Raw genomic sequence first — 27,320 nt, 5'->3', positions numbered from 1 at the left:
TGGAGGGTGGGGATGGCACAGGGTTGAGGGTGGCAGGGCAGTGTGGGCTCTGCAGGTCCATTCTTCCTTCATGTACCATTGAAATGGATGAGGGGCCTGTCCTGCACTCTGCTGATGTCCCAGCTTCTCACTGGCTGTGATGGGAGGGGAACCAGCACAGCAACAGCGCTGCATGTGGCCTGGCACAAAGTCATTGCCAGGCCCTGTTCTCTGCCAGCTGGTTAGGAAGGTAAAGGAGGAGGCAGAGGCTGACCTGGCTGGGAGCATCCCTGGTGTGCTGCTGCCACCTGGTGCCACCGGCTGCCCCAGCCCTACGGCTGTGTCAGCTGCAGAGCAAGGTATTTTGCAGCCACAGCTTTGGTAAGAGAAAGGAGATGGTCTTGAGTAAGGCATGCTAATGGTCTTGCTCTTGCAGAGTGTGGGGCTTCCTTCACAGTTACTGGTTTCCCCTTGAAACTGATTTCACTGTCATTAAGGTAAAGCATGGAGTCAGCTGGCAGGCAGGCTGCTGGAATTCATTATGCCTCAGATCATTGCAGTGATGGATACTGTGCTTCCTCAGGGTCTGGCAAAGTGCTGGGCTCTGTTCTCTGCCCTTGAAATCCCGAACATGTTGCAGGCGCTGCTGGACCCTTCTTGCTGGAGGTGTCCTCTGAGCTGGAGTCTGTCAGTGTCTGTCTGCCTGTGCACCACTATCCTGCATGTGGTGTAAACTGTTTTTTGGCTCCTCTGTGTATACCCCTCTCCTGACTCCTGGCTGAGTGAGTTGTGGCAGAGGGAAGGCTGGGACAGACAAAACGATGCTGGAGAAGTGCTCCTGCAGCATGGATGCACCGTAAGGATCTCTCCCTCCTCTTCACTCCTCTGCAAGTTGTCATTAGACCTATTTGGTAGTGTTCCCAGGCTAAGCTATTCCTTGGAAGCACAGAGATGGGTGGCACATCTTCACTACATGCACATCTCTGGCCCAGCCTCTTGAGTTAGGCATTTTTCGAATTTTTTAAATTCCTCCCCTGAGTTCTAGTCTTGTTTGACTTTCTTTCCACACCCTCTTCTACATTCCTGCATCTTTCCTTCCACGGCTGCTGCTTTCACTCCTTCTTCCACCCTCAGCTCCCTCCTTGCTCCTACACCATTCACGAGCACAAACCCAAAAACTGCCTGTGCCCCAGTGCTGCTCCTGCCCTGGATCTCTTGCCCCAGCCCAGCTCAAGCACAGACCTCTGTTGCTACCAGTGTCTCTGCCCTCCAGGTCTGCATTGTTCTTCCCATGCTCTGCTGTCTCCCTCCCAACTCTTCTCGCATGTATTTACTTTTCTGAAGCTTCCCACATTCATTCTCTCTCCTGGCAGTGGTGCAGCTATTTCAGCAGGCTGGGGCCAGGCCTGCCTGTAGCCTTGTGGGCTTAAGGCTCGTGTTGGATCTTCACTGAACAACAGCTTTGCTTTCACAGCATCACAGAATCACCAAGGCTGGAAAAGACCTTTAAGATCATCAAGTCCAGCCTATGACCAGCACCACCACATCAGCCAGACTATGGCACCAACTGCCACCTCCAGCCTTTCCTTGAACACCTCCAGGGATGTTGCCTCCACCACTTCCCTGGACAGTCCATCCCAATGTCTGATCACCCTCTCCATGAGGAAGTGCTTCCTGATATCCAACCTAAACCTCCCCTGGAGCAGCTTCAGGCCAGGCCCTCTCGTCCTGTCACTGCTGGCCTGGGAGAAGAGCCCAACCCCATCTGAGCACGACCTCTCTTCAGGTGGTTGTAGAGAGTGAGAAGGTCCCCCCTGAGTCTCCTCTTCTCCAGGCTCAACACCCCCAGCTCCCTCAGCCTCTCCCTGTAAGACTTTCCCTCCGGTCCCTTCCCCAGCCTCATTGTCTCCTCTGGACCTGCTCCAGCACCTCAAGATCCTTCTTGAAGTGAGGGGCCCAGGACTGCACCCAGGACTGGACGTGAGGCCTCCCCAGTGCTGAGTACAGGAGGAGAATCACATCCCTGGTCCAATACCCTTTTGTTGGGTATTGAGCCTGTGGCTGCTCCAGGCACACCTATGACTTCTGTGGCCTACTTTCCCTGTCCTTTTGACTGCAGAGGACCTTGTTTCTTTACAGGAAAAGGACAAAGCACTGTGTCAATATTCTTCCTACCTCTCTGCATTTTTGATATCACTTTTCTCATTTCCCTTCACCAGGCACAAGTTCTCTGGTTTGTTCTCTTGCCTCTTACCCTGAGCTGTCTGTTCCTCACTGTTACACCATCCTCCTTTTTCCTTATTATCAGTTTCTTACCTGCTTCTAAATCCTTCCCCATGCTGTGTAGTTTCTCCCTTGCTAAAAGCAAAGTTCACCTCTGCTCCTGCTCACCTCCTGTCACTGATTTTTTTTCCCCACTGTGATGGCAAGTCCATTCCATGTAGCCCATTCAGACTGAAGTCCCTTACGTCCTCAGCACATCTTACCTGCTCTACTAGACCTGCTGGTGCAAAAACCTTGAGCTTGGCAAAATCTCCATATTATTCTCACCCACATCACTATTCAGGAGGGCTGACTTAATGGCAGTTGTGCTCATGAAATTCCTTCCCTGAACTCACTCTGCCTATTTTCTCCCTCACTCTGCAGATCCTTCAGCACTTCCATAGAGATTTGCTCTCCCAGCGTGGCTCCGGTTTCCATCCTCCTGTTGTGCTGTGTAATTGTGTGCATGTGCATGCATTCAGCTCCCCTCCTTTGCAGCTGGTGCATCCATATTCTGTTTCTCTGCTCCTGCATGCCTACTGTCAGACAGGGCTGGACAATATGTCCTGGTGTCACCCCTGTGACTCTGTGGCTGGTAACAGCGCTGGCTGGGGGGTTGGCCTCTGACACCTTGCCTGTCCAGCTCTATAAATCTGACCTGAGAATGTGCATGAGGACTAGCAAAGCACTAGACAAATATGGGTACGTTTTTGAGGGCCAGAAGGTGTATTTCTCCTTTAGGATGGTGCACTGTATTCAGGAGTGTTTCTGGCTCCAGCAGCTTTCCTTGGTCTCTGCAGTGCTCCAAAGAACTTGATGTGTCCTGCTCTATCTCTTGGGTGTGGGTGCTGTGGTTGAGACAGGGATGTTCCCAAGTTAAATGCAAGAGAAGCATCATCACTCTTCAAAGAGGTCTCAAATTTTTTTGTATGTGTGGGTTTTTTTGTTTGTTTTGTGATTATTTTTTGTTTGGGTTTTTTTTTTTTTTTAGTATGAAGGGAAGCATTTTGAAGGCATTTTAATCCTGAACTTCCAGGCTGAGGGGCCTGGAAGGGTTTGCAAGTCATGACCCTTCACCAGCTGCTGCAGTGGCTGTGGTTGAGCTGGGGTGATGCAGTTCCTGGACAGGACGTGGTTGGAGAAGAACCTGGAGATAGGGTGTGCTGAGGGCATTGTGGGCAGCCCAGCTTTCCCTGAGGCCTGTGGAGATTCACCTGTTTAAACCTGGACAAAAAAATACATCTGATCTGTTTTAAGTACTCTCAGCAGTAAAAGGCCAGCTCCTTTCATAAGTTTGATGTAACCAGGATCTGGACAGGCTTGATTGATGTGCCAAGGCCAGTTGTGTGAGTTTCGATAAGGCCAAATGTCAGGTCCTGCACTTGAGCCACAACAACCCCCAGCAGGTCTCCGGGCTGGGGAGGAGTGGCTGGTGCTGCCCAGCAGAGAGGGACCTGGGGGTGCTGATTAACAGCAGCTGAACATGAGCCAGCGTGTGCCCAGGTGGCCAAGAAGGCCACCAGCATTCTGGCCTGCATCAGGAATAGTGTGACCAGCAGGACCAGGGAGGTGATCCTGCCCTTCTACTTGGCCTTGGTGAGGCTGCACCTGGAGCATTGGGTGCGGGTTTGGGCACCACAGGATGGGAAGGACATTGAGGTGCTGGAGAGGGGGCAGAGAAGGGCAAGTAGGCTGATGAGGGGTCTGGAGAACAGGTCTGATGAGGAGAGGCTGAGGAAGCTGGGGCTGTTGAGCCTGGAGAAGAGGAGGCTGAGGGGAGACCTCATTGCTGGCTATAACTACCTGAGAGGAGGTTGTGGTGAGGTGGGACTTGGGCTCTTCTCCCTGGTGATGAGTGATAGGATAAGAGGAAATGGGGTCAAGCTGCACCAGGGGAGGTTCTGATTAGATATTAGGAAATATTTCTTCACAGAAAGAGTGGTGAGGCCTTGGAACAGCTGCCCAGGGAGGTGGTGGAGGCACCATCCCCGGAGGTGTTAAAAAAACAGGTAGATGTGGTGTTTCAGGAGATGGTTTAGTGGTCATGGGGTTGTAGGATGGACGGTTGGACTTGGTGATCCTGAAGGTCTTTTCCAACCTTAATGATTCTATGATTATATTAATCTATCCAGCTTTGAAACTTCATCCATCAGTAATTGCATTGAGTCATAGCCTTGTCAGTGGAGTTGCCCAGAGATGACTATACTTTGCATAAATACTTAAACATGTTGAGCTATTCTTATCATAGAATCATAGAATTACTTAGGTTGGAAAAGACCTCCAAGATCGAGTCCAGCCATTAACCCTACTTTCCCAAATCCAGCACTGAACCATGTCCCCAGGTGCAGTCTCTGGATGACTTTTAAACACATCCAGGGATTATGACTCAGCCACCTTGCTGGGCAGCATGTTCCAATGTGAAAAAGTTCTTCCAAATGTCCAGTCTAAACCTCCCCTAGCGAAACTTGAGGCCATTTCCTCTTGTTCTGTCACCAGTTACTTGTGAGAAGAGACCGGCAGCTACCTCTTTACAGTGTCCTTTCATGCAGTTGCAGAGGGCAATGAGGTCTTCCCTCACCCTCCTTTTCTTCAGACTAAATAGCCCCAGTTCCCTCAGCTGCCCCTCAGAAGTCTTGTTCTCAAGGCCCTTCATCAGCTTCTTTGGACACACAGCAGCACCTCAATGAACTTCTTGTCTTGGGATGCCCGAAACTGGACATAGTATTTGAGGTGGGGCCTCACCAGTGCTGCAGATGTGAGCTTGCTTTGCTTTGCTTTGGATCATTAGGTGGGTTTTGCCTTTCTGCTTCAAACTTGCTGTCTGAGCTCTGTTCACCTGGAGGCAGTTGAAGACATGGCTCCAGCACCACTGGGGACAGGAGCATCATCAGTTTGCCACCTTTGCTGTTCACTACTTTGATGTCTTATTGCAGGAGACTTAGAGTCATAGAATCATAGAACATACTGAGTTGAGAGGGTCCCATTGCCTGTTCCATCTCCAGCAGCTCACACAGAGGTGACTGGAGTCTTCTAAGGAACATGACCTGAAAAACAGCAGCCCTTCACCTGGTGGGTCGTTCTGGATCCCCTAATTCATACCTTGCCTCTGGTTATACCCATATTCAGTGTTGCAGTGCAATCTAAATAATTGGCAACTTGTTGTCACCACCTAGTATTACTGGGGCATTCCTAGGCTCTGGTAGCCCAATCTTTTCTATTCATAGTTATTCATCAGTAGAAGTTTTTGCTGTTGAAGACCAGCTGGTAACGGCCTTCATTGGAAACAGCCCTTGGATGTAATTTTGCTTAAAATAACAAAGACTGTCCTATACAATCCACTTTGCATGAAACTGTGTGATCTAGACACTATTTTTAGTCTCTAATTAGTTGAGAGGCTTGAGAAGTCCATTCTGTTTCACTTGAGATCAAAACAAGACTAAGAAGGTTTCTGGTTGCTTCTTCTAACACTCCCTGTTTAATAATGGGACTTGTTTTTCCCCACTAAGTACACAAGGACTAACTACCATTTTAGCTGAAATTAAAACAAAATCTGTGCCTGAGGCAGGCGCTGAGCAAACAATTGGCAAAGTTTTATAAGCAATTAAAAATGAATCTCGTAGCAGGAGAGCAGAGCTGGCAGAGGGGCCACCCACCTTGCCTGGGGCATGCACCAAAACTGCCTTGCAGCAGCACTAATGAGGCTGGAAGCTGTCATCTGGAAGCTGTAGTTGCTGCTTGCTGGTTTCCTGCCTTTCTGAAGCTCCACATTTGTATCTGAAATCACAGAATCACCAAGGCTAGAAAAGACCTTTAAGATCATCAAGTCCAGCCTATGACCTGACACCACCACATCAACCAGATTCTGCCAGCAGAAGGTGATCACAAGGAGCAACCCTGTTGTTCTGTATCATTCTGCATTTCCAAGGCCTGCTTTGCAGTTGTTAGTCAAGCTGTGCTGAAGATTTTTGAGCTTTTCACAAGCTTTTTGGTGAGACTGGTACGCTTGTGAAGCAGGGAGAGGCTTTCACAGGCTGAGAGAGTAAAGGTTTCTCTCAATTTTTTGACAGCCGAAATGTTTGCTTGGGTATCTGGGTTTTCCAAGGCATGTTCAGTTTGTATCACCTTGTCTTGGCTCGGCTTGCAGCTGCAGCCATCAGATATTTGAGACCAGAGTTGCAATTCACAAAACAGAGAATGGTCACTGACCATCTGAAATGTTTGCCTCGGGTGGTGGCTGAGCATCCCAGAGGAGGACAGTGCGTCCAGCTCTGCAGGCAGAGCTTGGTCCTTCTGTCCAGGCTCTTTTCTTGCAGCCCCTGAATCTCTTCCAGCATCTGAGGCAAACAAGGGCAGAGGTTTCAAGACGGCTGCTGCTTTGGTCCCTGCTGCTCTGTTTGGCACTCGGAGAGGCAAAGATCCCTGGAGGAAATACCCTGGTTGCATAGCCAAGTGTGCAATAATGTGTAACACTCACGTGGGCAAGAGGGCCATGGGGAGAGCAAATGAAGATTTTTACTAGTGTTCTCAACTTTGACACTTCCTTATTATCTGAGGGTTTGGCTCTAGGATTAACAGTTCCAGGGTAGGATATGGGCTATAAAAATGCTCAAGTGAAGTGAGTTATTTTCTCTACTTCCCCCAACTAAAGTAGGTCAGGCAGCATCACCCAACTGACCTGGTCAGCAGGACCAGTGCTGCTAGTGTCATCCGTCCCAGGGAGGGCAGCAGCCTGCTTGTTCTGCTGGTTCCTGGCCCTGTGGCACAAGCCCTGCACTCTGCCCAACTGCACAGCAACAGAACAGCTTGAGATTCTGGACTGTGGTTTCCATCTGCATGAAAGTGCATTGTGCTCTTTTATCTTCTCTCCAGTTTCATCCCTTTTATCTTGTCTTTCCCTATCTCTGGTCCCCTCTTTGTTTAACTCAGCCTCTACTTTGGCTGAGCTAGCAAGTGGCCAGCTCCAGCACATCCCCTGTGACTGAGATTTTAGGGAGCTTCTGGCCTGGGTTTTGTGGGAATCCAACCTCCTGCATGGCAAAAACCTCCTTGAGCAGCTGCACAACTGCAGCTGGTAATGGGTGCCAGCATGGAGAGGTGTTGGGCAGCTGCCATCCTCCCTCCTGGTGGCTGGAGACTGGCTGGAAGCCACAGCAGCAGAACTGGCAGCCAGTCCAACACTGAAGGGGGAAGGACCACAGCCAGCACTGAAATGGGGGAATGCATTTGAGATGTCAGTGGAGGAGCACTTGGAGCTGCACAAGTGCATGAGCGAAGTTGCCTGCAGATGGATGGACTGGAACAAGTGTAATTCAGGTAGTGCTGGAGGCCAAAGCTTTCCTTGGCAGTACAAGCAGAACCTGGGTTTTTATGGTATCTCCTGGCTTCCTTCACCCCATAAATCCTCAGGATCCCCTTCAGCTTTGTCCCTGGTCAGGCCAGGATGAGGAAGCCTTTCAGGAGCAGAGGAGCTGCCACATTCCTGCTGGCTGAGCTAATGCAGCTATGGGCATCCCCACTGCCTGAACTGCCTTCCTCTTGGGCAACTGGCTTTCAAGAATACCTTGGGGGATCAGAGTGAGAAGGAAGATCCTCAAATAAGATGTAGCCAAAGAGAGCTGCAGTTTCGAGCCGTTACCTACTTCTGCTACAAGGAAGGAAGTAAGAAACTGTAGTAGCCATCAGCAATTATTTAATAAATTGGTACCAAATGTGCTGCAGGAAAAGTATGTCATTCGGTTTACCAATAGTTCAGGTATCTCCAGGCTAGTGAACAAAATGTACTTAACATTTTACTTCCCTTGTTAATTGTGATTTTCACCCTCATTTGTAAGTCCCCAGTTTTTAATCTTTTCTGAACTCCTGTTCCTTTCTCCTGTCCCTTCTCATGGAGTGCATGGCAGGACACAAGAAATGAACTGAAGGTACAAGGTTACTTATTCCTACCTGACAGCACAGCTGGGGCAGGGTGGCAGCTCCCTCCTGCACTGCACAAGTAGGGCTGAAGGAACTGTGTGCTGCTGAGGATTATCTTTTAAAAATGAATTCTTAGTGCTGGCATTCAGCTTGGCTTTCTGACATGTGAGTGTCCCACTTCACTTAATTCTGGACTGGGAAAGAAATCCCTGAGTGGAAGGAAAGCCTTGAGTAGGTGTCAGAAACTCTTCTCTAGCTGACCCGATTCCTCAGTGGCAGAAGGAGTAATTTTTAGCTGGAGTATGTTGTGTGAGATGTTTAGACAGTCTCCAGTTTCACATTTGTTGACATTTGTATGTCATCTAGGGAGGAAAAAGATTAAAATAAATCGTGACAAAACTTACTGAACACCTTGAGCGTTCCTGGAGCTGCTGGTGACTGGCAGAAATCAGATTTGGTTGATAAGCTCTAAGCCAACTTCAGGCTATGTTTAAATACTAACACTTATTTTTAAAGCCACTGGGACATGTGTGTGCTGGCTGCCATGCTACCTGTGTGCACAGTGAAGGAGCTGCATGGCTGGGTGAGTGGCACCAGGGCTGGGAGTGCCCAGAGCAGCTGTGGAGCTGTCAACCCATTTCTGATGGCAGCGTTTAATTGGTTGTGATTCAGTCCCTTGTGTGGGACTGAAAGAGCAGAACAGAATTTGGACAGATGAGAGAGATTTTGATGATCAGGTGAAGATACTGAAGATACCTAAAACCTCAAGGAAGGATCTCTTCCTCCATGGAAATCCCAGGATCACCTGTGGAACCATCCAGTACTGTTGGGAAGGATCTTCTCAGAGCAAGACTTTGCTCAAGTCTTGCTGCATGGCTTTTCCCCTCCTATGGAATGCCTTCTGTGAACCAGTCCTGCTGCTAGTGGGGGGAAAGCTGGCAGAAGGGGCTGCTAGTTTGTGTGTAGCACTTTGAGCTCTTGTGTCCTGCCCTGCCTCCTAGGCAGGACAAGAAGTGATTTTAGAGGTGATTTTCTCCCAAGACCACAGTGGTCTTCTCCAAGCACTTGAATTTCATATGAAGACAGATCCTCCTAGGTTCTTGAACGTAATAAGCAAGTCTTTATTCCTTCATCTCCTTCCCCTGCTGCCCCAAAGTGGTTTTTTTTGTACCTCTGGGATCATGGCTGGTGTGTGCTGATGGGTGACAAGCCCTGCATGCTGTGTACAGTGGCTGACCAAAAGGGTTTGGTATCCCCCCTGTGATGCTGAATCTGATTTCCAGCACAGAAAAGGGCACTAAACAGGGTTTAACGGTGATAGGTACAGGGTGCTGGCCTTTTGGGCTCTTGATTTTCCCCCCCTCTACTTTTATAATTCTTTATTATTCATTATAATGCATCATATCATAATGCATATTTTGTTGATGTAAACATCTGCTCTGGGTTGTCTCTTTGCAGCAGGTGAGACAAGTGGAAGAACAGACTGAGCTGTGATTGAACCAGGAGATTTTTGGACGGTGTCTGAGGATGGTGAGTATATATTCTGGTCTGCCTCTGTCAGCTGTGGGTGGTTTAATTCTTTCTTTGTGTGTCCAAATCTTGTACTGCTGCTAAACAGATCAAAATAAATATAAGAATGGGAAAGAAGAGTGTTATAGTATTGTAGAATGTGATATAATGTAATGCAATGTAATATAATATAATATAATATAATATAATATAGACAGCTTTTATTACTGTGGCCAAGATGCTGTTAGTAGGATAAGTTTATCCCTAAACTTCATGTTGGAATATACTGGGGGAAAAATAAGTAAGACTGGAATCTTCTTCTTGCTTCCTTGGGCTACTGACATAGTCCTCCAGTTTTTGTGGCTTACTGATTTATTTTAACTTTATAACTTAATGCTGGGATTTCTAATTCTGTTCCTCTGTCACCTCTCAATGAAGATTTAACACCTTCTTAATAATGTGCTCTGGTGCCACCAAAGTAGCAGAAATGTCACAATAATCAGTCACAGAAAAAATATCTTCTAAAAGAATCTGGAAAGACTGAAGCGTAGCCAGACCAGCCAGATTGCTGATCAACTCACATAAAGTGCCTCTAATGCCTCCAGCAAGAAACAACCTGCAATACAAATGGTCTGATGAGCTGGAAACCAGGAATGTTGAAAGATAGGCTGAAAGTGTTGTTAGGGTGGTAGTTTGAATAGGGATTTGAAGGCAACATGGGGGTCTGCATATTGGGCTGTGTGTGGGCAGGGGAGCGCGAGTGTTGTTGCAGTAACTCGGTGTTAGCATCAGCCTTGTGCTCCCCACTGCCAGCAGGGTGTCATTGTGTGGGAAGGAGTGCAGAGAAGAGAGGCAGAAACAGTCAAAGGGCTGGAAATTCAAATTGAGGATGTGAAAATTTAGGTTAAAAATGTTAAAAAATAATAAACTGGCAGACTGTTTGAGGAAACAGTGACATCTCCTATGGGATTGTCCCTATCTGATTGATTAGCAAGTGGAATAGAAAGGAAACTGTGCTGTCTGCATTAATTGAACTGTCAGCTCTACTAGTTATGCACACAGCATTTTTGGTGTAGTCCCTATTCTCATACTCCCTGGTTTTGCCTCAAGATACTCTGTGCTTTCTGTTGGAAGAGCTTCTTGCCATGCTTCAGGTTGAGGAACTTGTTCTGGAGAGGTGAAAGTTTGCCTTTGTAACCTGGTAGTGTCTTACACCTCAAGTTGGAATTGCCCCATTGTCAGACTGGAAGTGTAGAAGACCCAACAACTTCTCTGTGTGGGGTTGAGATGAGTGATGCAGGTATACCCAGACATGAATGAAAAAGATGAGTGAACAAACATATGGAAAATACGTAAAAAATCCCTCCAGGTAACATGGAAAAGGCTCTGCTGAGTCCACTGAAGGCGTTGCTAGTGAGATACCCCAGTGGCCACCAGTCAGTGCTGCAGGGAGAGCCTGGGGGAACATCTCTGTTGTGTGCCCTCACCTGTCAGGATCTGTAGCTCAGCACCATGGTAATCCAGAAACAATGTATTGATGTTTTTTGAGCCCTTGGGTGGATTTTTCTTCTGTGAATTCATCAAGCTGCTTTTCAAAACCAAGTGAAGATTTGCAGTTGTGACACTTTACAGCAGATCTGCACTGCTGAGCTCTGCAGAGTAGTCCCTTTTGCTTTGTTTTTGAACCTGCCCTGGGTTGTTTCAGTTGATGGGCCCCAGTTCTTGTATTGGGAGTAACAGTGAAGTGTGATGCTGTCTGTGCGCGTCTCTGTGCCGCTGGGGATTTTGTAGGTCTGTCACTTTAGACATCTGAAGAGCTTTGGTCTTCTACATGCTTCTCTGTAGAGAAGCTGTCTTTAATCCTTGTCACCTCTCTCTGAACCTGTACTTTATTTGGGGTGTGTAGACTGGAACTTTGGACTTAAAACTTGGAAGCTTTTGCTTTTCACTTAGTCCTTTCCTGTGTATTGACAGATACTTATCTTGACCTGGCCCTGGCGTGCCCTTAGGTGTAACCACAGGTGGTTTCTTCTAGACAAGAGGGTCTTCTGCTCCTTATGAATACCTGAAGATGACTTTACAGTTTCAAAGGACCTTCTGAAAAGGATTTATGGGTTTCTTATATATTATTAAAATGTTCCTTTGTGGTTTTTTAAATGTATTTTTTTTTTCCTTTTGGAGAAAAAAAACAAACACAAACCAACCAACAAAACCCCCCACCTCTGCACCCACTGTTTTGGGAAGAGAGAAGGCAACTTAGAACTGCCAGCTGCAGAAAGAAGCACTTGCCTCCACCTACTTACCTGAGCTTCTGTCAGGATTTGAAGGTAGAGAGCTGATGTAAACTCCTGACAACCTCCTTTGAGTCCTTTTGTGACTCCCTGGGGAGTTGTGACTTCTGGTTTAACTGTGGTTGTGCAGGGAGGGGTGGAGGTTGGTGGCTGGTTGAGGGATGCTCCCTACTGGGCACTTAGGGGCTGGACTTTTTCAGCCATCTGCTGGTAGGGTTGGCTGGAAACCGAGTTCCCTGTGGGCATACTGAATGCTTAGTCAATTACCCACGATCTCTGCAGTCAGAGGGCAGAGCATCCATGCCCTCTGGTTAGCAAGGGCATGTCCCAAAGCCTTGTTCCTTACTCAGCAGCACCTCAAATGTGGATCATCAGCTGCTTTTCCCCTTTCTGCTGTTGTGAATGCTTGGTCTAGTGTTGCTCAAGAGCTTTGCTTGATTTGATTGTAAGACTTTTCATTTCCTTCTCAAAGACTAGCTGCTGCTGAAAATTACCTTGAAGGCAGCAGTAGCGGTGGTTTAATCCTTAACTCTGGCTAATGGAAGTCCTAATGAGCAGCTACCACCTTAATACATTACTTAAAATTAAGCTGAGGGGTGAGTGCAAGCTGTTGTGCTGCTCTGACAGCAGCTCGTGGCTCAGCTCTTAGTTCCCACAGCAGCATTCTCTCTTCTTACTGCTGGGGATATTAGGACTGTAGACATCTGGATTTCCAGTGTTTCACAGCCTTTGGAGGGAACTATGACTGTTAGTATAAGTGGGGTTTTGCAGGTTAGCCATCCTTCACCCCCTCTTGATGGCATATGGAGTTGGTAGCCCCTGACTTCTGTCTTTTTGTCCCTTTTCTCAAAGGCTTCTTGATTCATTTTTCTGTTACCTGCTCACCTCTGGGCAGCTTTCTGAACAAATACTAAATAGAGTATTACAGATCTATAAGCTGTCTTCACGTAAAGATGAGACGATGGCACTCACCATCTGAGTCCTGATTTACAGGGTATAAAATACTAATTTCTCTTCACACAAGTTAAGGGGTTTCTTTCTGAGAGGCCACCTCAGTGTCTCAGCAGCCTTTCAGTTCACTCAAGGATCTCCTTAGACTTTGAGGAAATGAACTATTTTTGCAGAGGGGCCTGAAACCTTTGTTCAACAGAAGTAGAGAACTCGGAACAAGAAGTCCTGTTGGCTACAGCTCATCAGCTCTCTGCATCAGCTCATGTAAATCCCCTGTGGAGAGAAAAAGAAATATGTGTCAGTGCAGTTCATCTCACCCTGAGGCAGGAATGTGCTAAGCAGGAAGAGGATACATTTTAACTTTTAGGATGAGATAAAGGCTACAAGTCTCTCCCTCTCTTTACCTGTGAAAAGAGCTAGATAACCAGTTCCTTCCTTGATCTTCATTGAAAATACTCAGACCTGGACAGATATAAACTAGAGTTCCTAATAACACCTCTGCTGCTGGGAGCCTCTCAGCTCATAGCAGCCAGTGGAGGCCTGGGCACTGCCAGAGCCCTAGGCTGCCAGGTAGATCTCCCTGGCTCTCCTCAACTTGCTTCTGATGTCCTGGGAGTGTCTGTCCAGGACAGTCACCTTCTGCCAGTATTCCAGTGTTTTATCTCAAGCTGGAGGCAGATCAGAGCAGTCCATGCAGTGGATGCAGTACGAGGGGCAGGGCTGCAGTTTCAGATCTCTGCCGTCCATGGCTATAGCCCCTTACTTTCCCTCCTCCATCTGTGGGGTGATGCACCACGCAGCAGGGATGAAAAGCCCACCCTCCTTACCTAGAAGGGTTGGAAGTGATGGCCTCTGCCTTATGACTGGTTACAGTAATTTTATTTGTGGTGCTAAAAAGAAATGGAGGTTAAAGATATGTCAGGGTTGGGAGGGTTATACCTGCATTCAAAAGTCCCAGCCCATGGTGCTGGCAGTGTCACCTCCCTGCAGAGAGTGACAGACTCTGCCAGCACCCGTGTGTTGCCAGTGGTGAGTGTTAGCTGCTCTTGGAACCACCCTTTCTGTCTCTTGCAGAAAGCTGAACTAGTTGTTGACAAAAATATGCAGAGACTTCAGCATCTTGGTGGCTGTCCAGTGCTCTCGGTGTGGATTCCCTGGGCACATGGGACCAGACAGCAGCTCACCCCTGTGAACCCCCCTGCTCCATCCTGCAGGCTGGGCTCTTGGTGATGCAGGCATGTCTCTGTAAGGAATGTAAGCCTCTGTAAGCCTCCCTTGGAGGCTGCAGAATGGCCCCTTGGGCACCAGTTCTTTGCCAAGATCTATCTTAGAGCCTCCAGATCCCCATCACTTTGAGGGGTAATAAAGAAAGGTTGCAAACTGTTTACCTGTGGTGTGAAAGCAGAGATGTGCAGAGGGGTGGGAGGAGCGGCACAGGAGAAAGCTACTTGCAGCGTAAACAGTGTGCATTGCTAGTGGGAGGAAGAAGGGTTAATTATTGCTCGTCTTAAGGACATGTTGCCCAGGTTATATTCACCTCCTCTCTTCCTCAAAGGACATGAGACTTTTGGATTCCTGTGATTTGGAGAAAATCTTTCTTCCTTCCCCTGCATGAATGTGCATATGCAGGACACTTGGAGGAACCCAGTTATGTGACAATAACCTTGTCTTCTTTGTTCTGTCTGGTGGTGGTTAGTGGTAGTGAAGCTAGTATCAGCTGTTCAGCTGGGGAGGCATCTGACATGGGGTTTAGGAAATCCCTCCAGCGAAGCCAGCTAAAGGAGGCTGCAAGTGCTTGGTGTTCCTGCACCTGGCCAAGCAAGCTGCCCAGCATTGGGCAATCTCACTGCCACTGTCCTTCCTCCTCTGCTTCATTGCATGGAAATGAGAGCTGGTATTTTGTCAACTGTTGGAAGAAGAGGTGAAAGTGGTGGAGTCTGAATCTGGTTCCTCCTGAAACTGTGAGCCTCTGAGGTGCTGCTGTACTTCAGGGCAAGGTCTACTTCTGCACTGCACCAGTCTCAGCTCTTGGGCAGAAGTTTCTAAACCACTTGTGAGTCTTTTCCTAATGCTAAAAGTTCAAAAATATTTCAGGGAAAGCAGAAGAAGATCTATTTGTGGATGTACAGGTCAGCTTGTTGAAAATTTGAAGTAATGATCTAATGAGTGACCTTTTAACTGCACAGCTGCAGCTTAGGGTTGTAAAAGTCCTTCTGCCACTCGAGCTGGAAACAGTCCCTGTGCCAGGCCTTGAACTGAGTTCTGGTCCTAAAATCTTTCTGTGGGTAAGAGCAGATTTCTTACTTGCCTTGTACACACTTTTATATGTTATGAACACTGGTTCTGTGTTGAATGTGCTTAGATCATTAGATAGTGAAGCATGTTATGACTCTACTGAAGAGATTCTGTGCTTCAGCTGCTATTGACAGATGTGTTTTCTTGCTTGTCTTCTTATATGTCAGGAAAAAAATAAATCAGTTTTGCAGGTGTTATAGCTACACTTTCTTTCCAGTATAAAAGGTTCCTTCCACCTTTTGCTGCTCTGGTTTCTCAGCAGACCTCTAGCTTTCACCCTAGAGGGGAACCTGTAGGGAGCTGGGCACCTCTCTGGCCAAGACAAACCTGTAACCTTGTCCATAACCCTCTGTTCTCACTGTGTTGAATTTGTATGTAATGCAAATGTGTTTCAGTTGGTGGGTGCCAGCTGCAGTCAGGTGACTCGAGGCTTCACAACACCTGAAGTTCACCCACCTTGCACCAGCTCAACAGTCAAGAGGTCTGGAGCTCATGGCTCATCTCTAGGCATGGTCACATTTTCTTCTAGTGCTTTTAACCTGAAGAGCAAAGCCTTTGTGGCTGTAGCCTGTGTTGGTGGGTAGGTTCTGTTTGCTTCCTTAGCAAGGGAGTTCACTGAACAGCTTTTTGTCTGGGCACTGCTGCCCTGCAGTGACAGTGGGCAGCAGGTCTGGGCATGGCCAAACTGTCCCTTGGTCGACGCAGCTCAGAACAATCTAACCCTTAATGAGTTTGTGGATGAAAATGACAAAATCTTTTCTCTAACTTGAGAAAAACCTTTTGTTGGTATTGCTAGTAAATCTGTGTTCAGTGGTTGTGAGGCAACCACATCTAAGAGGAGCTTAATGGCTACAGGCTGTGCTGTTTTCACAGAGTCACAGAATAGCAGGGGTTGTGGTTCTGGGTCCCGCAGTTCAGGAGAGGTCAGAGCTGCTTGGGTGAGTCCAGCACAGAGCCACCAAGATGATGAAGGGAGTGGAACATCTCACTTATGAGGAAAGGCTGAGGGAGCTGGGTCTCTTTACCTTGGAGAAGACCGAGGGGCAACCTCATTAATGTTTACAAATACGTAAAGGGTGAGTGTCAGGAGGATGGAGCCAGGCTCTTCTCAGTGATGCTTAGTGATAGGACAAGGGGCAATGGGTGCAAGCTGGAGTACAGGAGGTTCCACATAAACATGAGGAAAACCTTTTTTACTGTGAAGGTGACAGAGCCCTGGGACAAGCTGCCCAGACAGGTTGTGGAGTCTCCTGCTCTGGAGACATTCCAAACCTGCCTAGGTGTGCTCTGATGGTCTGGTATGATTTGAGCAAAACAGTTGGGCCTGAGCCTTGGAGGATTAGTGAGAGGCCGGGTTTTAGTTTTGCATTTTAAGAAAGAGGTTGTCACTCTGGCTCAGCGGTGGGAGATGGAGGGCGGAGCAGCAGCTGGTGATGGAAGTGGAGATGGCATTGCCCAAGAGGCTACTGACCTGTGGCTTCTGGGACGTGCTGTGACTTGGGGAGCTTGATGTTTGCTTGTGGACTTGACAACAGACAGGGAGTAAAAGTGAGCTCCTGGAGGGCTTGGTGTTCAACCCACAGAGTTTCCTGCCCCCGAGGCGTTTCTCTGATGTCTTCAAGCACTGCTCCACGGGAGGTGGTGAGACTTGCCGCGGGATCCGAGGAGCAGCGGCCCCCGAGCCGAGCCCAGCACAGGGGGTTTGGTGGGAGCCAGAGACATTCAGCTCCTTGCGTGCACAGGAGCTCCTGGGAAGGAGGACGTAGAGGGACTGGAGTATTCCCCAGTATGGAAGCAGCAGGGCAGCCCCTTTGTCCTCCCCTCCCAGGCCAGGAAGGGAACTGCCAGGCCGGTGGGGAGGTCGCAGGTAGAGCTTTGCATCCGGAGGCTCCCGAAAACATCAGCTGGGCAGAGGGCTCGGTGCCGGGACACAGAGACTCTCGGCTGCTATTGTTCCTGGAGCTCGGTGCAGCACAAGGTGCCGGCGAGGAGGAAAGCGTGGGCCGGGTCGGCATCTCCCGGCAAGTCACGACGTGGCGAGGGAGCGGGCGCGGCGCCGGGGTCCACCCGGGCGTTCCGTGCGGGGAGGAGGGCTGATCCCTCCCTCGGTGTCTCCATTTTCTGTCTCGCCCGTCAGGGCTGCGCTCGGGTGGCAGAGCCCTGCTCGGCGGCCCGGGGAGGGAGGTGGAGTCTGCCCGTCCCCCGCCCTCCCTCCCGCCATTGTCGGCGGCGCGGCGGCCACCTGCCGGGCCCGGGGATGCTGCTGCCCTTGGCGGGCCGCGGAGGCTGCCGCAGTCCCGGGGCCTCGGGGATGCTCCTGCCCTTGGCAGCGTGCGGAGGCTGCCGCAGGCCCGCTGCCTCGGGTGCGGATCTGCTGCCGGCAGCAGCAGAGGGCCGGAGGAAGGAGATGCTGCTTGTGCCTGCCCGGCCCGGCTGCAGCCTTGGGAAATGAACATGAGTCTGCCGGGCCGTGTCACCTGCTCCATGCTCAACTGCTTTGTAAGTGCTGCTTTTTTTTTTCTCCCCTTCCTCACCTCCATGCGAGCGGGGCTGAAAGCCAGCTTCTCTCTCCAGCTCCCATGCTGAGCTGACTGTCCCAGATCTGGCCTATCCTTGAGGCCAGGCTGCATGGGGATCCTCCTGCCCTGGATCCACCCGGCCTGGAGTGCAGCCCCTGCTGCAAAAGGGCATCCCCATCTCCCCCCTCCCCCACGCAGCCAAAGGATGCTGTGACCTCTGTCACTGCTGTGCTGCTGCCCTCCCTGGGCCCAAGGGCACCACAGCCCCCAGCACCATGGGTTGGGTCAGGCAGAAAGCCCTGGTGAGCATGCTGTGCCATGCAAGCTCTGGCTGGTCCTTGCCTGAAGCTGGAATATTGCCATGTGAGAGCAGCTGAGCCCAGGGGAGCTCTGCAGTCCTGCCATGGCTGCCCTGTGCAAGGCAGGGGTGTGCAGGACCCCTCCTGTGCTGATACTGTCAGGATGGGTTGTAGTGGGAGGAGTCCTGATCTCTGCATCTTTTGTACCTTTGGGGAAAGGAGTTGTTCTTGCTCAGAGGAGATCTGATGTCCCTTCCTGCAGAAGCACCCCCAGAAGGACATGTGGCCAAACAGGCTCTGAGGGCTTCAGAAGATGGCTGTCTTGTAGAGACAGCAGGATCCTGAGCCCTCTGCCCTGCTAGTGCCCCAGGACGGGGGATACTCAGCTTCCTGCCCATTCCATCCTGCAGGCAAGGAGGGACTCAAGGACACCCAGGCAGTGGGGAGTTCCTGCTTCTCACTGGGATTTCTTCCTGAGATGCAAAGTGGTGATGGGAGAAGAGGGTATCTCAGCTCCCACACCAGCACACAGTCACACACCTTTCCTTTGTGCTCTCCTGGACTAGCACCTCAGCTGCTGGCTGGAGAAGCCCCTGAGCCCCCTGTGGCCTCCAGTAATTGGTGGCTTCTGGAGCACAGGCTGTGTCCCTGGCAGCCTTCACACAGGGACCTGGTGAGCGGGTGAGGGGCAGTGCCTGTGCTTCCAGCTGGGGTTGATACAGTTTTCTGCTCACTATGAGCTGTATGTGCACAGGTACCTCTGCACCCAGGGAGGAGACAAGCTGCGTGGTGGGATCTGGCTGCCCCCACTCTGCTGTCTGGGGAGTGCTTCAGCTACCTGTGTGTGCTGAGGCTTGGGTGGCTGTCAGCAACATAAATATAACTGAGCAAAAAGAATCTAGGTTCTCATTCCTTCACGCCAAAATTTGGTGTTCTGGCTCAGATGACAACCAAAAAGATATTTAATTTTAAAAGCGAATTTCCTAATAAATGCTGCAGCCTAGAGGAGCTGTAGTTAGAAAGCAAAAGGCATTCTGAAGAAAACATTCCCACACTGAATAGCCATGGAATTAACACCATCCTGGTCTCCCAGAAGAGTTGCATCCTTAGCTGAATATCTGGATGCTGCTCATTCATGTAGCCAGTCAGGGGTTTGGTAGACTGTTGGGTAAGTTGGTGAAAAGAGAACCAAAATCTAGTGAGTGACTGAAGATTCACAGGTTCCAGACTGAGACATTCCCTCCACTTCTTCAGGGATGGCATGTCCAAGCTCCATGCATCCTCTCAGACCACTTCTCTGAGGCTTCCACAGGCTTACTAGGGTTTGCATCTGAGCAGGTTTGACACGTTCAGCTGCCCTGAAGACCCATGCCCTGCTTGGCTGCTGCCACAAATGTGTTGTGAATTTCCTGTGCTGAGAAGCTGTTGTTACAGGGCTACATTTCACACTTGTGTACTCTCTTCAAAAAGCTTCAGGTTCTTCTAAGATTTCTTTGGGCTAAGAGTGAAAATGAAAACTCTCAAAAGAATGTAGTCCTTGAGAACATAAGAAGGGAAAGGGTAGGCCAAAGCTGAACTTTGGATGGGAACTGTGTCATGGTGTTTCTGCTGTGGTGCCATAGTGAAGGTAATGGGGTAACATTTGAGGTGACAAATTCCTGTCACATCAGTCCAAGATCCTATGCATGCTCGAGGTGCTTCTGCTTTGCTTTCCGAGTACCACACATTTGGAAGAGATGGGACTTGGAGACCTGCCTGGGGCTTTCACTGTGCTGTGGGTATTCTGCAACAGCCAGGGGAACTGCTGCGGTCCTACAGTGCCAGAGGATGGTCCCGAGGCAGAGCAGGCATTTCCACGAACAGGTCCAGGGGATCTCCAGGATACAGAAGTGCCGAGAGTATCCAACAGCTTAGATTTTTGGTTTTTTCATAACATTTGCTGGCTGGGGCCTATCTCAATGTGTGCTTTGTTTGCAACACAGGGTGAGGAAGGCCCGCCCAGTTTGGAGTATATCCAGGCCAAGGACTTGTTCCCCCCGAAAGAGCTTGTAAAGGAGGAAGAGTCGCTGCAGGTAAGGAAGTAAGAAAACCGAAACCATCCGCTTCAGGCTGTGGGAGGCTTGACTCTGGTGGTTTGAAACCTGAGAGCAGTTCTCCAGCCCAGGACATGTTCTGGAGGCTGTAGGCTAGCCAGGGCTAAGGTCACTTTGGGACCAGCAAGTCCTTCCACGTGCATGGAGGCTGCTGAGGGCAGTTCTGTGCCCTGGCCCTGCCTCCCTAGCCCTGCCACGGTGCTTGTACAGAGTCACATCTGCTGCTTGGAAACATGGCTGGAGCATGATGCAGTGCAGAGCAGTCCTGGGTATTCCCTATCCTCTGTCTGTGCTGACAGAGAGAAATCATGACACTGCCTTCATAGCTCTGTGCAACAGGTAGCTGGGACAGGTCACATATCAATTGCAATTGCAATGGCAATGGCTGATCCAACCCCAATATACATTGCTCCTGGCATTTCCCTGCTGCAAAGCTATTGGGAAGAAAAATCTCCATGAGGTGCCAGCCTCCTACTGCAGAAGGCCCTTGAAAGAGACCCAGGCACGGTTGCTGCTGTGCAGCAAGGGCAGTGTTCTGAATGGGCAGAGCCAAAGCATCTTGGGGTGTATTGCTTCTTTTAACACTGCCACCTTGTCCTGGTGCTTGTCATCCTCCTCCTGTGGCTGGAGCCTCCTGCTGAATGTATCCACTTCTGCAGTATTTGTGTTTGTTCTGTGATTGGCATCATCTTAGTAAATGGTGCTGATAAAAACAAGGGCTGAGATGTGGCAACAGGAGGCTGGACTTAAAAGAGCAAACATAGGCTGCACAGGGTCAAGGCTGCAGGGCTGCAGCCTTTGAGAGGTGAAGCTGCTGAGATGACTGAGCTGAGACCTGGAGCTTCCACGTGGAGAAGAGCAGAATCTGCTTTAGTCTTCTGCATGGAGGACTGTAAAGTTCACCCTTGCCAAAGGGTAATTTGCATCCAGTGAATTGTTATTCTCTTCGTGTAAAGTGAAGCTGTATTCAGGCACATGTAGTTTTATTCCAGGATTTCTCTCTGTCAGTTCTTGCAGTTTTACCATCGCTTTCTAACCTGTCTCCCTTCTGTTGCTGTGTGAATGAGCCACATAAGCAGAAAAAACACATACCAACTAAAAACAGATCTGCAAGTGTGCATAAGTACACTGCCGAAATAAAGAGTATATTACCTTAATGTCAAATAATCAACATTTTAAGATTTTTCAGACAGATGCCAATCTAAGATTGTTATTTTTTCACAAGTAACTTCAGGAGAAGTTGTTAGTGCAATTGTCACTTGCACATGAGGTCTGATATCCAGGAAATGAAAATTTTGGGTAGAATATACCCAAGCCATAGAAACAGCTTGGAAATAAAGATAAGGTGATCTGACTTGTACTAATTATAGTGTAATTTTTTCATCAGATATCCTGTCTGGCAGGTAAAGAGCTCTGGCTGAAATGATAAATCTTCATTACATTTTTGCGTAATTGGTTACCAACATCACCTGGTGTAGGTGACATTCAGGAGTATACTTAGCTAAGGAAGGAGGAGCCTGGTGAGTTTTAGGCTGGTCTGCTGCCTTTTTTTTTTTTTTTTTTTTAATGGAACGAAAGTCAAACTTGGCCGTCTGCCAGGATCTTGTGTTTTAAAAATAGCTACAGTGTGTCTGGGCTGGTAGGGAGAACCAGAAACACTCTTGATTAGCTGGATTTTAATTTTTTTTCATCATTCTAATACAGGTAACTTAATTAGTTTCCTCAGTCGTACAAATAACTGTACATAGAGATTCTCTTGCAACCTTCTCAGTAGAAGCTGGGCAAAGCTTTGATTCATTTGCTTACCTGGCTTGGTACCACAGAGTCTCACCATGCTGCTCAGAGCCCCCTTCAGTTACATGACACAGCAGAATCAAGTATGTGACACTCTGCCCTGACTCTGATCACACCAGCCTCTGGCTGGCGCTCTGCAGAACACTCTCCAGCTCATGTCCAGGGTTTGCCTGAGGTTGTCTCCTGTATCACGTTACTTGTGCCACGGCTGCATTTAACATCTGCAAAAAGCAGGGACCATAAAGCCCTCTGTCCCCATGCAGCACCCTCACTGCCAGATGCCCATGGTTGGGGTACATAGCATTTGTGGTCACAATTCTCCTCCATGAGTAATTATCCTTCAGGAGGTGTACAGTGGCTTCTGAGGCATCCTTGGAAGAACATGCATCTTGTGGGGCTGAGCAGTGGGTACCAGTGCTGGTTGGTGGTGTTGCCTGGTCCCAGTGCACAAGGACTCACTGTTGTGAGTGACTTCCCGCAGGAGATGCACTGTGGAGGCAGTAAGAAGGGTGGCTTTTGGCATTTGTGGGGCACAAACTACTCTGCATTGTCTTGAGTCAGTGATGTTTCCCTTCCAGGTCCCATTCAGTGTGTTGCAGGGCGAGGGGGTGGAGTATCTTGGCCATGCAAGTGATGCTGTGATTGCCATCTCCAACTACCGGCTTCATATCAAGTTCAAGGATTCTGTGATCAATGTAAGTTTGGATCTGCCTCTTCTTGCAGCCTGAACCATCATCTCTCACAATACCTCGTGGGGTGGGGGGGCATTGGAAACAGATGGGTGACAGAGCCCTGGGACAGGCTGCCCAGAGAGGCTGTGGAGTCTCCTCTTGAGACATTCCAAACCCACCTGGACATGTTCCTGTGTGATGTGCTCTGGGTGACCTTGCTCTGGCAGGGGGGTGGGACTGGATGATCTTTTGAAGTCCCTTCTGACTCCTAAGATTCTGTGATTCTGTGAAAGGCATAAACCATGTCTGTGCTCTGTGGTGTGGAAACTGTGCCTCTTGAAGGATGCCGAGCCTGATACTGTCTCTAGTTACTGCTGGTCATGCAGTTGCTGTTCTGCTGTGTTTTGGTGTGTGGATGAAGTTTTCCTTTGGATACTAATTAAGGCTTTTTTTGCTGTTCCCTTTAAATTCAAGCATTAAGGTTGACAGTTTTAAGACTGTTAAGGTCTCTTGCAGGCTAGCTTTAATGACAATTCTCCCACCTGTAGACTAGCAACTATGAGTCAGACAGTGGGAGCCTGAGGCTTTCTCTCACTGTCTTTACTTGCCATCTTTCATGGCAGGTTTTGTTTGGCTCAGTTAACTGGGCTTGTCTGGATGCAGTGTAGCCAGTAACTGGCCCCAGGTGGGAGACAACTCATGGACAGAATAGTAATTGCTGAAGGAGAGTCTCTGCTGGGTCATGAAGCTTCCTAAACCTTGGAGTAGGTTTGTAGTTTGAACTAGAAACTTGTGATTGTTGATAGAGTTGTGTCTGTGCCTGATGGGCCTCCAGGCAAGGCTGCTACATCTGCTATGTTATGTGATATGTTCATGCCCTACATCTGTCCCTCACAGGTGCCTTTGAGGATGATGGAAAGTGTGGAGTGTCGGGATATGTTCCAGCTTCACATCATCTGCAAGGACTCCAAAGTGATCAGGTATCCATTTTATTGCTATATTGTAGATGTCACTTCAGGATAGTTGCCATGATCAGCTCTGGTGTTTCCCTCTCTACTGCTGTTAGAATTAAGCTGTCTATGGCCAAGGTTACTAAGACATGGTGCTCTGTTCCTTTTCCTGGTTGAGTGGAGAAGAGCTCCCTGGCTGTGCACCTCAGCTGGATGGATGTACCCACTGAGGATGGTTTGCATTTGGGTTTGTAGGTGCCATTTTTCCACCTTTAAGCAGTGCCAGGAATGGCTGAAGAGGCTGACTCGAGCCATTGCCCGACCTGCTAAGCCTGAGGACCTCTTTGCATTTGCCTACCATGCGTGGTGCTTGGGAGTCTGTGTTGATGAAGAGGATCAACATGCACATCTCTGCCGTCCAGGTAAGCTCCTGGCCTGTTTCCTGGCTGCTCTTCTCTCCAGAAGTACTGCAGTGCACTTTGAACTGTTGTCCAGAAACTGATGTCAGACTGTCTTAAGCTCTGCTGTAGCCATAGCCCAAGTTCATCTTGCCGAAGGGCATCTTGTGCTTGGCCTAGAGATCCAGCTGATAGTCAGATGGGGCTGGATAGCAAGCACAGTAAATGGAATAATAGTAATAAGTACAATAAGGAGCATTCTGAACCAGCAACACATAAGCAGATTTTCCCTTCTTGTAAATGGAGAAGATATTCCATATTTGAATACTCTCATCATTATGATAGAGAGCTCAAGAAGTCTGGACCCTGGACAGTAAACATCATCATCTTTGAGACAGCATAATTAATGTAAGTCCATCTGCATCTCTTCTCTAATACTTCTGTGGCCTTCCCATGATCAGGTCTGTAGAGGTGTCTGGCTCATCCTTACACAGGCACAAGTGGAACCTTTGAATTCATAAAGAAACGGGTGCTGGGTTGGTGCCCTCGTGTGGAATGGAAGTTGCACTTCTCTGGGAACACAAAGTTCACTTGCAGTTGCTTTGTCTTTTAACAGCTTCACTTCATTAAAATGAGTGACCAACCTGGCCTTAGACTTAAAATGTGCTGGTATTAGAGGAGAGAAGCAATAGGTTGAATGAAAAATCCAAACACAAGTTAGGACGGAGGGATGGGGTTGAACAGTATAGCTGAAAGAGGTACTAAAAAAGAAACTGATAGAGAAAAGGTGAACTGCATGTTCTTACGCTGTCCCAAACACCAGCAATGAGGAGATATTTGCTGTTTCTCCTTTAGGGAAAATATTATTATCTAGTATAAACAAACTTCCCTGTAGAAATGGTTTCTGCAGGATATGAATGAAGTTAAGAGCTTTGAAGTACTTGTTGACAACATTTGACACCCATGCAACAAAGACATCCAGGATTTGTTAGGCAAGGCTAAAACAGGAGAGCAAACTCTGAGAGAGCAGCCTGGAAGACGGAACTGCCTGGAGGGGGTGCTCAGTGCTCCTCTGCCAGGGGGTTTCTGACATCCACTTTGGAAGCTGTCTGTCAGAAGGGCAAAGTGGATTAAATTAACCCCCCACTCCACATTGGTGTAGGAGGGCCATTTCCATGTCCCTCTGTGCCCTCAGATTTAAAGGTGATCTGACTTGACAAAATAAGCGGAGGAAACCCCATGAGGAACAAATCTTTTTGGCTTCTGAAGCATCATCCCTGCCATCCAGCTGTTCTGTGGTTTCTCTCTAGCCTCTGATAGTTGCTGTGGAGCTGCCACTAATATGTTCAGTTTTCATCAGTTCTGAATAGCTGTCAGTAAATTCCCTGTGCTCTGCTCTTCCAGGAGACCATGTGAAATACCGGTTTGAGATGGAGCTGCTGAGGATGGGCTTTGACTTGCAGAATGTCTGGCGCGTCTCTGACATCAACAACAATTACAAGTGAGTGGTTCACCACCAGGTTCTCCCCACTCTCGCCTTCACTTCTTCCCTTTGCGGTCCCCGTGCAGAGCAGTGATATGAGGCAGATGCCAGGTAATCCTCCTTCCTGGCCTTGATAACTCTCAGGCAGATCAGCATATGACCCAGATCACTTCTTTCTACCTTCTGCATTGTGGAATTGAGTAATTACAGCCCAAACAGCAGAGCCAGCAGTAATTGTAAATGCTGATGGGGGTAGTTTATGGTGTGGTGGCTGTAACTCATTCTTGAAAACATTTTGGGGTTTTGCAGGCACTGTCCATTGTAGGGTTGCCTTTCTGGTCAGTCACAGAATCAGGTTGGAAAAGACCTTGAAGATCATCAAGCCCAAACACAACCTAAATCCACCACCCATAACCTAATCTACTGTCTCAGTGCTTAAATCGTGTCCCTCAGCACCACATCTTTATTTCTTTGAAACACTTCCAGGGCTGGTGACTCTACCACCTCCCTGGGCACCCAGTTTCAGTGTCCTGACCTTTCACCAGCTTAGTAGCTCCTCTGAACATGCTCCAGCAACTCAACATCCTTCCTGTAGTGAGGGGTCCAGAACTGCACACAGTGCTGGGGGTGCAGCCTCACCAGTGCCCAGCACAGGGGCACCATCACCTCTCTACTCCTGGTGGTCACACTATTCCTGATGCAGGCCAGGATTTTCGTGATCTTCTTGGCCACCTGGGCACACCGCTGGCTAATGTTCAGCCAGCTGTCCACCAGCACTCCCAGGTCCCTCTCCACCATGCAGCTTTCCAGCCACAGTTGTTCTCTCTAAAATGCTCACATTGTTTGAAAAGAAAAATACAAAGTCAGACAGCTGTTCAGCTCTGCTGAGAAACTGGGGACAAGCCAGGATGAGTGAGGGCTGTCAGGATGCTCAGAGGCTGGGGAATGAGTGAGTTTTGTTCATTCTGGTTCAGAAGTGGCTAAAGGGTGATCCACTTGCAGCCTACAGCTGTTGGACAGTTACAAAACTGATGGGCTGAAAGTCTTCTGACAGTGGCAGATAGTTGAACAAGGGGCAATGGCCACGAGTTGCAGCTTGGGAGGTTCAAACTGGGTGTGGAAGGGGTGACTCCCCAGAGGGGTGGGAGCTCTCCATCATTACAGCATTTCAAGTCTCAGATGATTTAGTGTTGGAGGTCATCACCTGTAAGCAGGAAGTTGGAGTGGAGATCTCTAGGTCTTTCCCACATGCACATCAGTGATACCAGCCTGTTTTCTATTCCTGGAGAAGACCACAGTAGCTCCTGGAGAAGCACTTCAGCGCTCTTTGCAGCTAGTGGCATTAAGCCAACAGGCTTTTATTAAGCTTTGACAGATGTATTCATTTCTGCATTTCCTATAAGCCTTCTCCTGTAACAACTGCTTTCCTTCAGTCTTTTCTCTGTCTCAGCCAGTAGAGTCATCCCCATCACCTGTATAACCAAGAGCTCCAGGTCTCCTGTTTCTTGCAGAGACCAAGAGAAGCTTGGGCAACCTGGGGAATCCCAGGGGACTTCTGCAGTTTGTCTGTTCTCCTCTTTCTTCCTTAGTAGTCCAGGCAGCAAGCACTGGTTTTGAGGTTTGATTTACAGTTCCTGCTTGGACATACTGACTACATCATTGCTTTTGGACCATTCAGCTTATTTTGATGGTATTTACACTGTTTCTCCAAGAATGTAAAAAATAAAATTATTTTCTTGAACTGCTGAGTTTTGGAGTGTCCAACCTGGAGGTCCCTGCCCTAGGGAGAATCTCTGCACATCTTTGAGAGCAGTCAGGCTTTCTCTGTCTGTGACTATTTAAGAAAGTTCAACTTAGATTGACCATCTGTGGTTCACTTCCTGGCCAGTAATACACAGCAATTACCAGCTTCT

The 27,320-nt window shown here is 48.7% G+C and overlaps 1 protein-coding gene across 3 annotated transcripts in view; it reads left to right on the top strand.

Annotated features, from left to right (window-relative positions):
• Window positions 1–27,320, top strand: part of MTMR4 (myotubularin related protein 4) — a 62,556-nt gene that overhangs the window by 12,226 nt on the left and 23,010 nt on the right. For 2 of the 3 annotated variants that reach the window (XM_051635692.1, XM_051635691.1), the window contains exons 2-7: window positions 9,613–9,684; window positions 20,001–20,090; window positions 22,484–22,600; window positions 23,474–23,556; window positions 23,782–23,948; window positions 25,329–25,425. In XM_051635692.1, coding sequence (XP_051491652.1) covers window positions 9,682–9,684; window positions 20,001–20,090; window positions 22,484–22,600; window positions 23,474–23,556; window positions 23,782–23,948; window positions 25,329–25,425 — 557 coding nt within the window. In that variant the 5' untranslated portion in view covers window positions 9,613–9,681. Of the gene's footprint in view, window positions 1–9,612; window positions 9,685–17,532; window positions 17,700–20,000; window positions 20,091–22,483; window positions 22,601–23,473; window positions 23,557–23,781; window positions 23,949–25,328; window positions 25,426–27,320 lie in introns of those variants that run through there. The other variant, XM_051635690.1, reaches the window with a different exon arrangement.

The sequence above is a fragment of the Apus apus genome, chromosome 18 (assembly GCF_020740795.1).
Source record: "Apus apus isolate bApuApu2 chromosome 18, bApuApu2.pri.cur, whole genome shotgun sequence".
Lineage (NCBI taxonomy): Eukaryota > Metazoa > Chordata > Aves > Apodiformes > Apodidae > Apus > Apus apus.
Note: the sequence above shows the minus strand (reverse complement) of the source record. Positions and strands in the feature narration are given on the sequence as shown.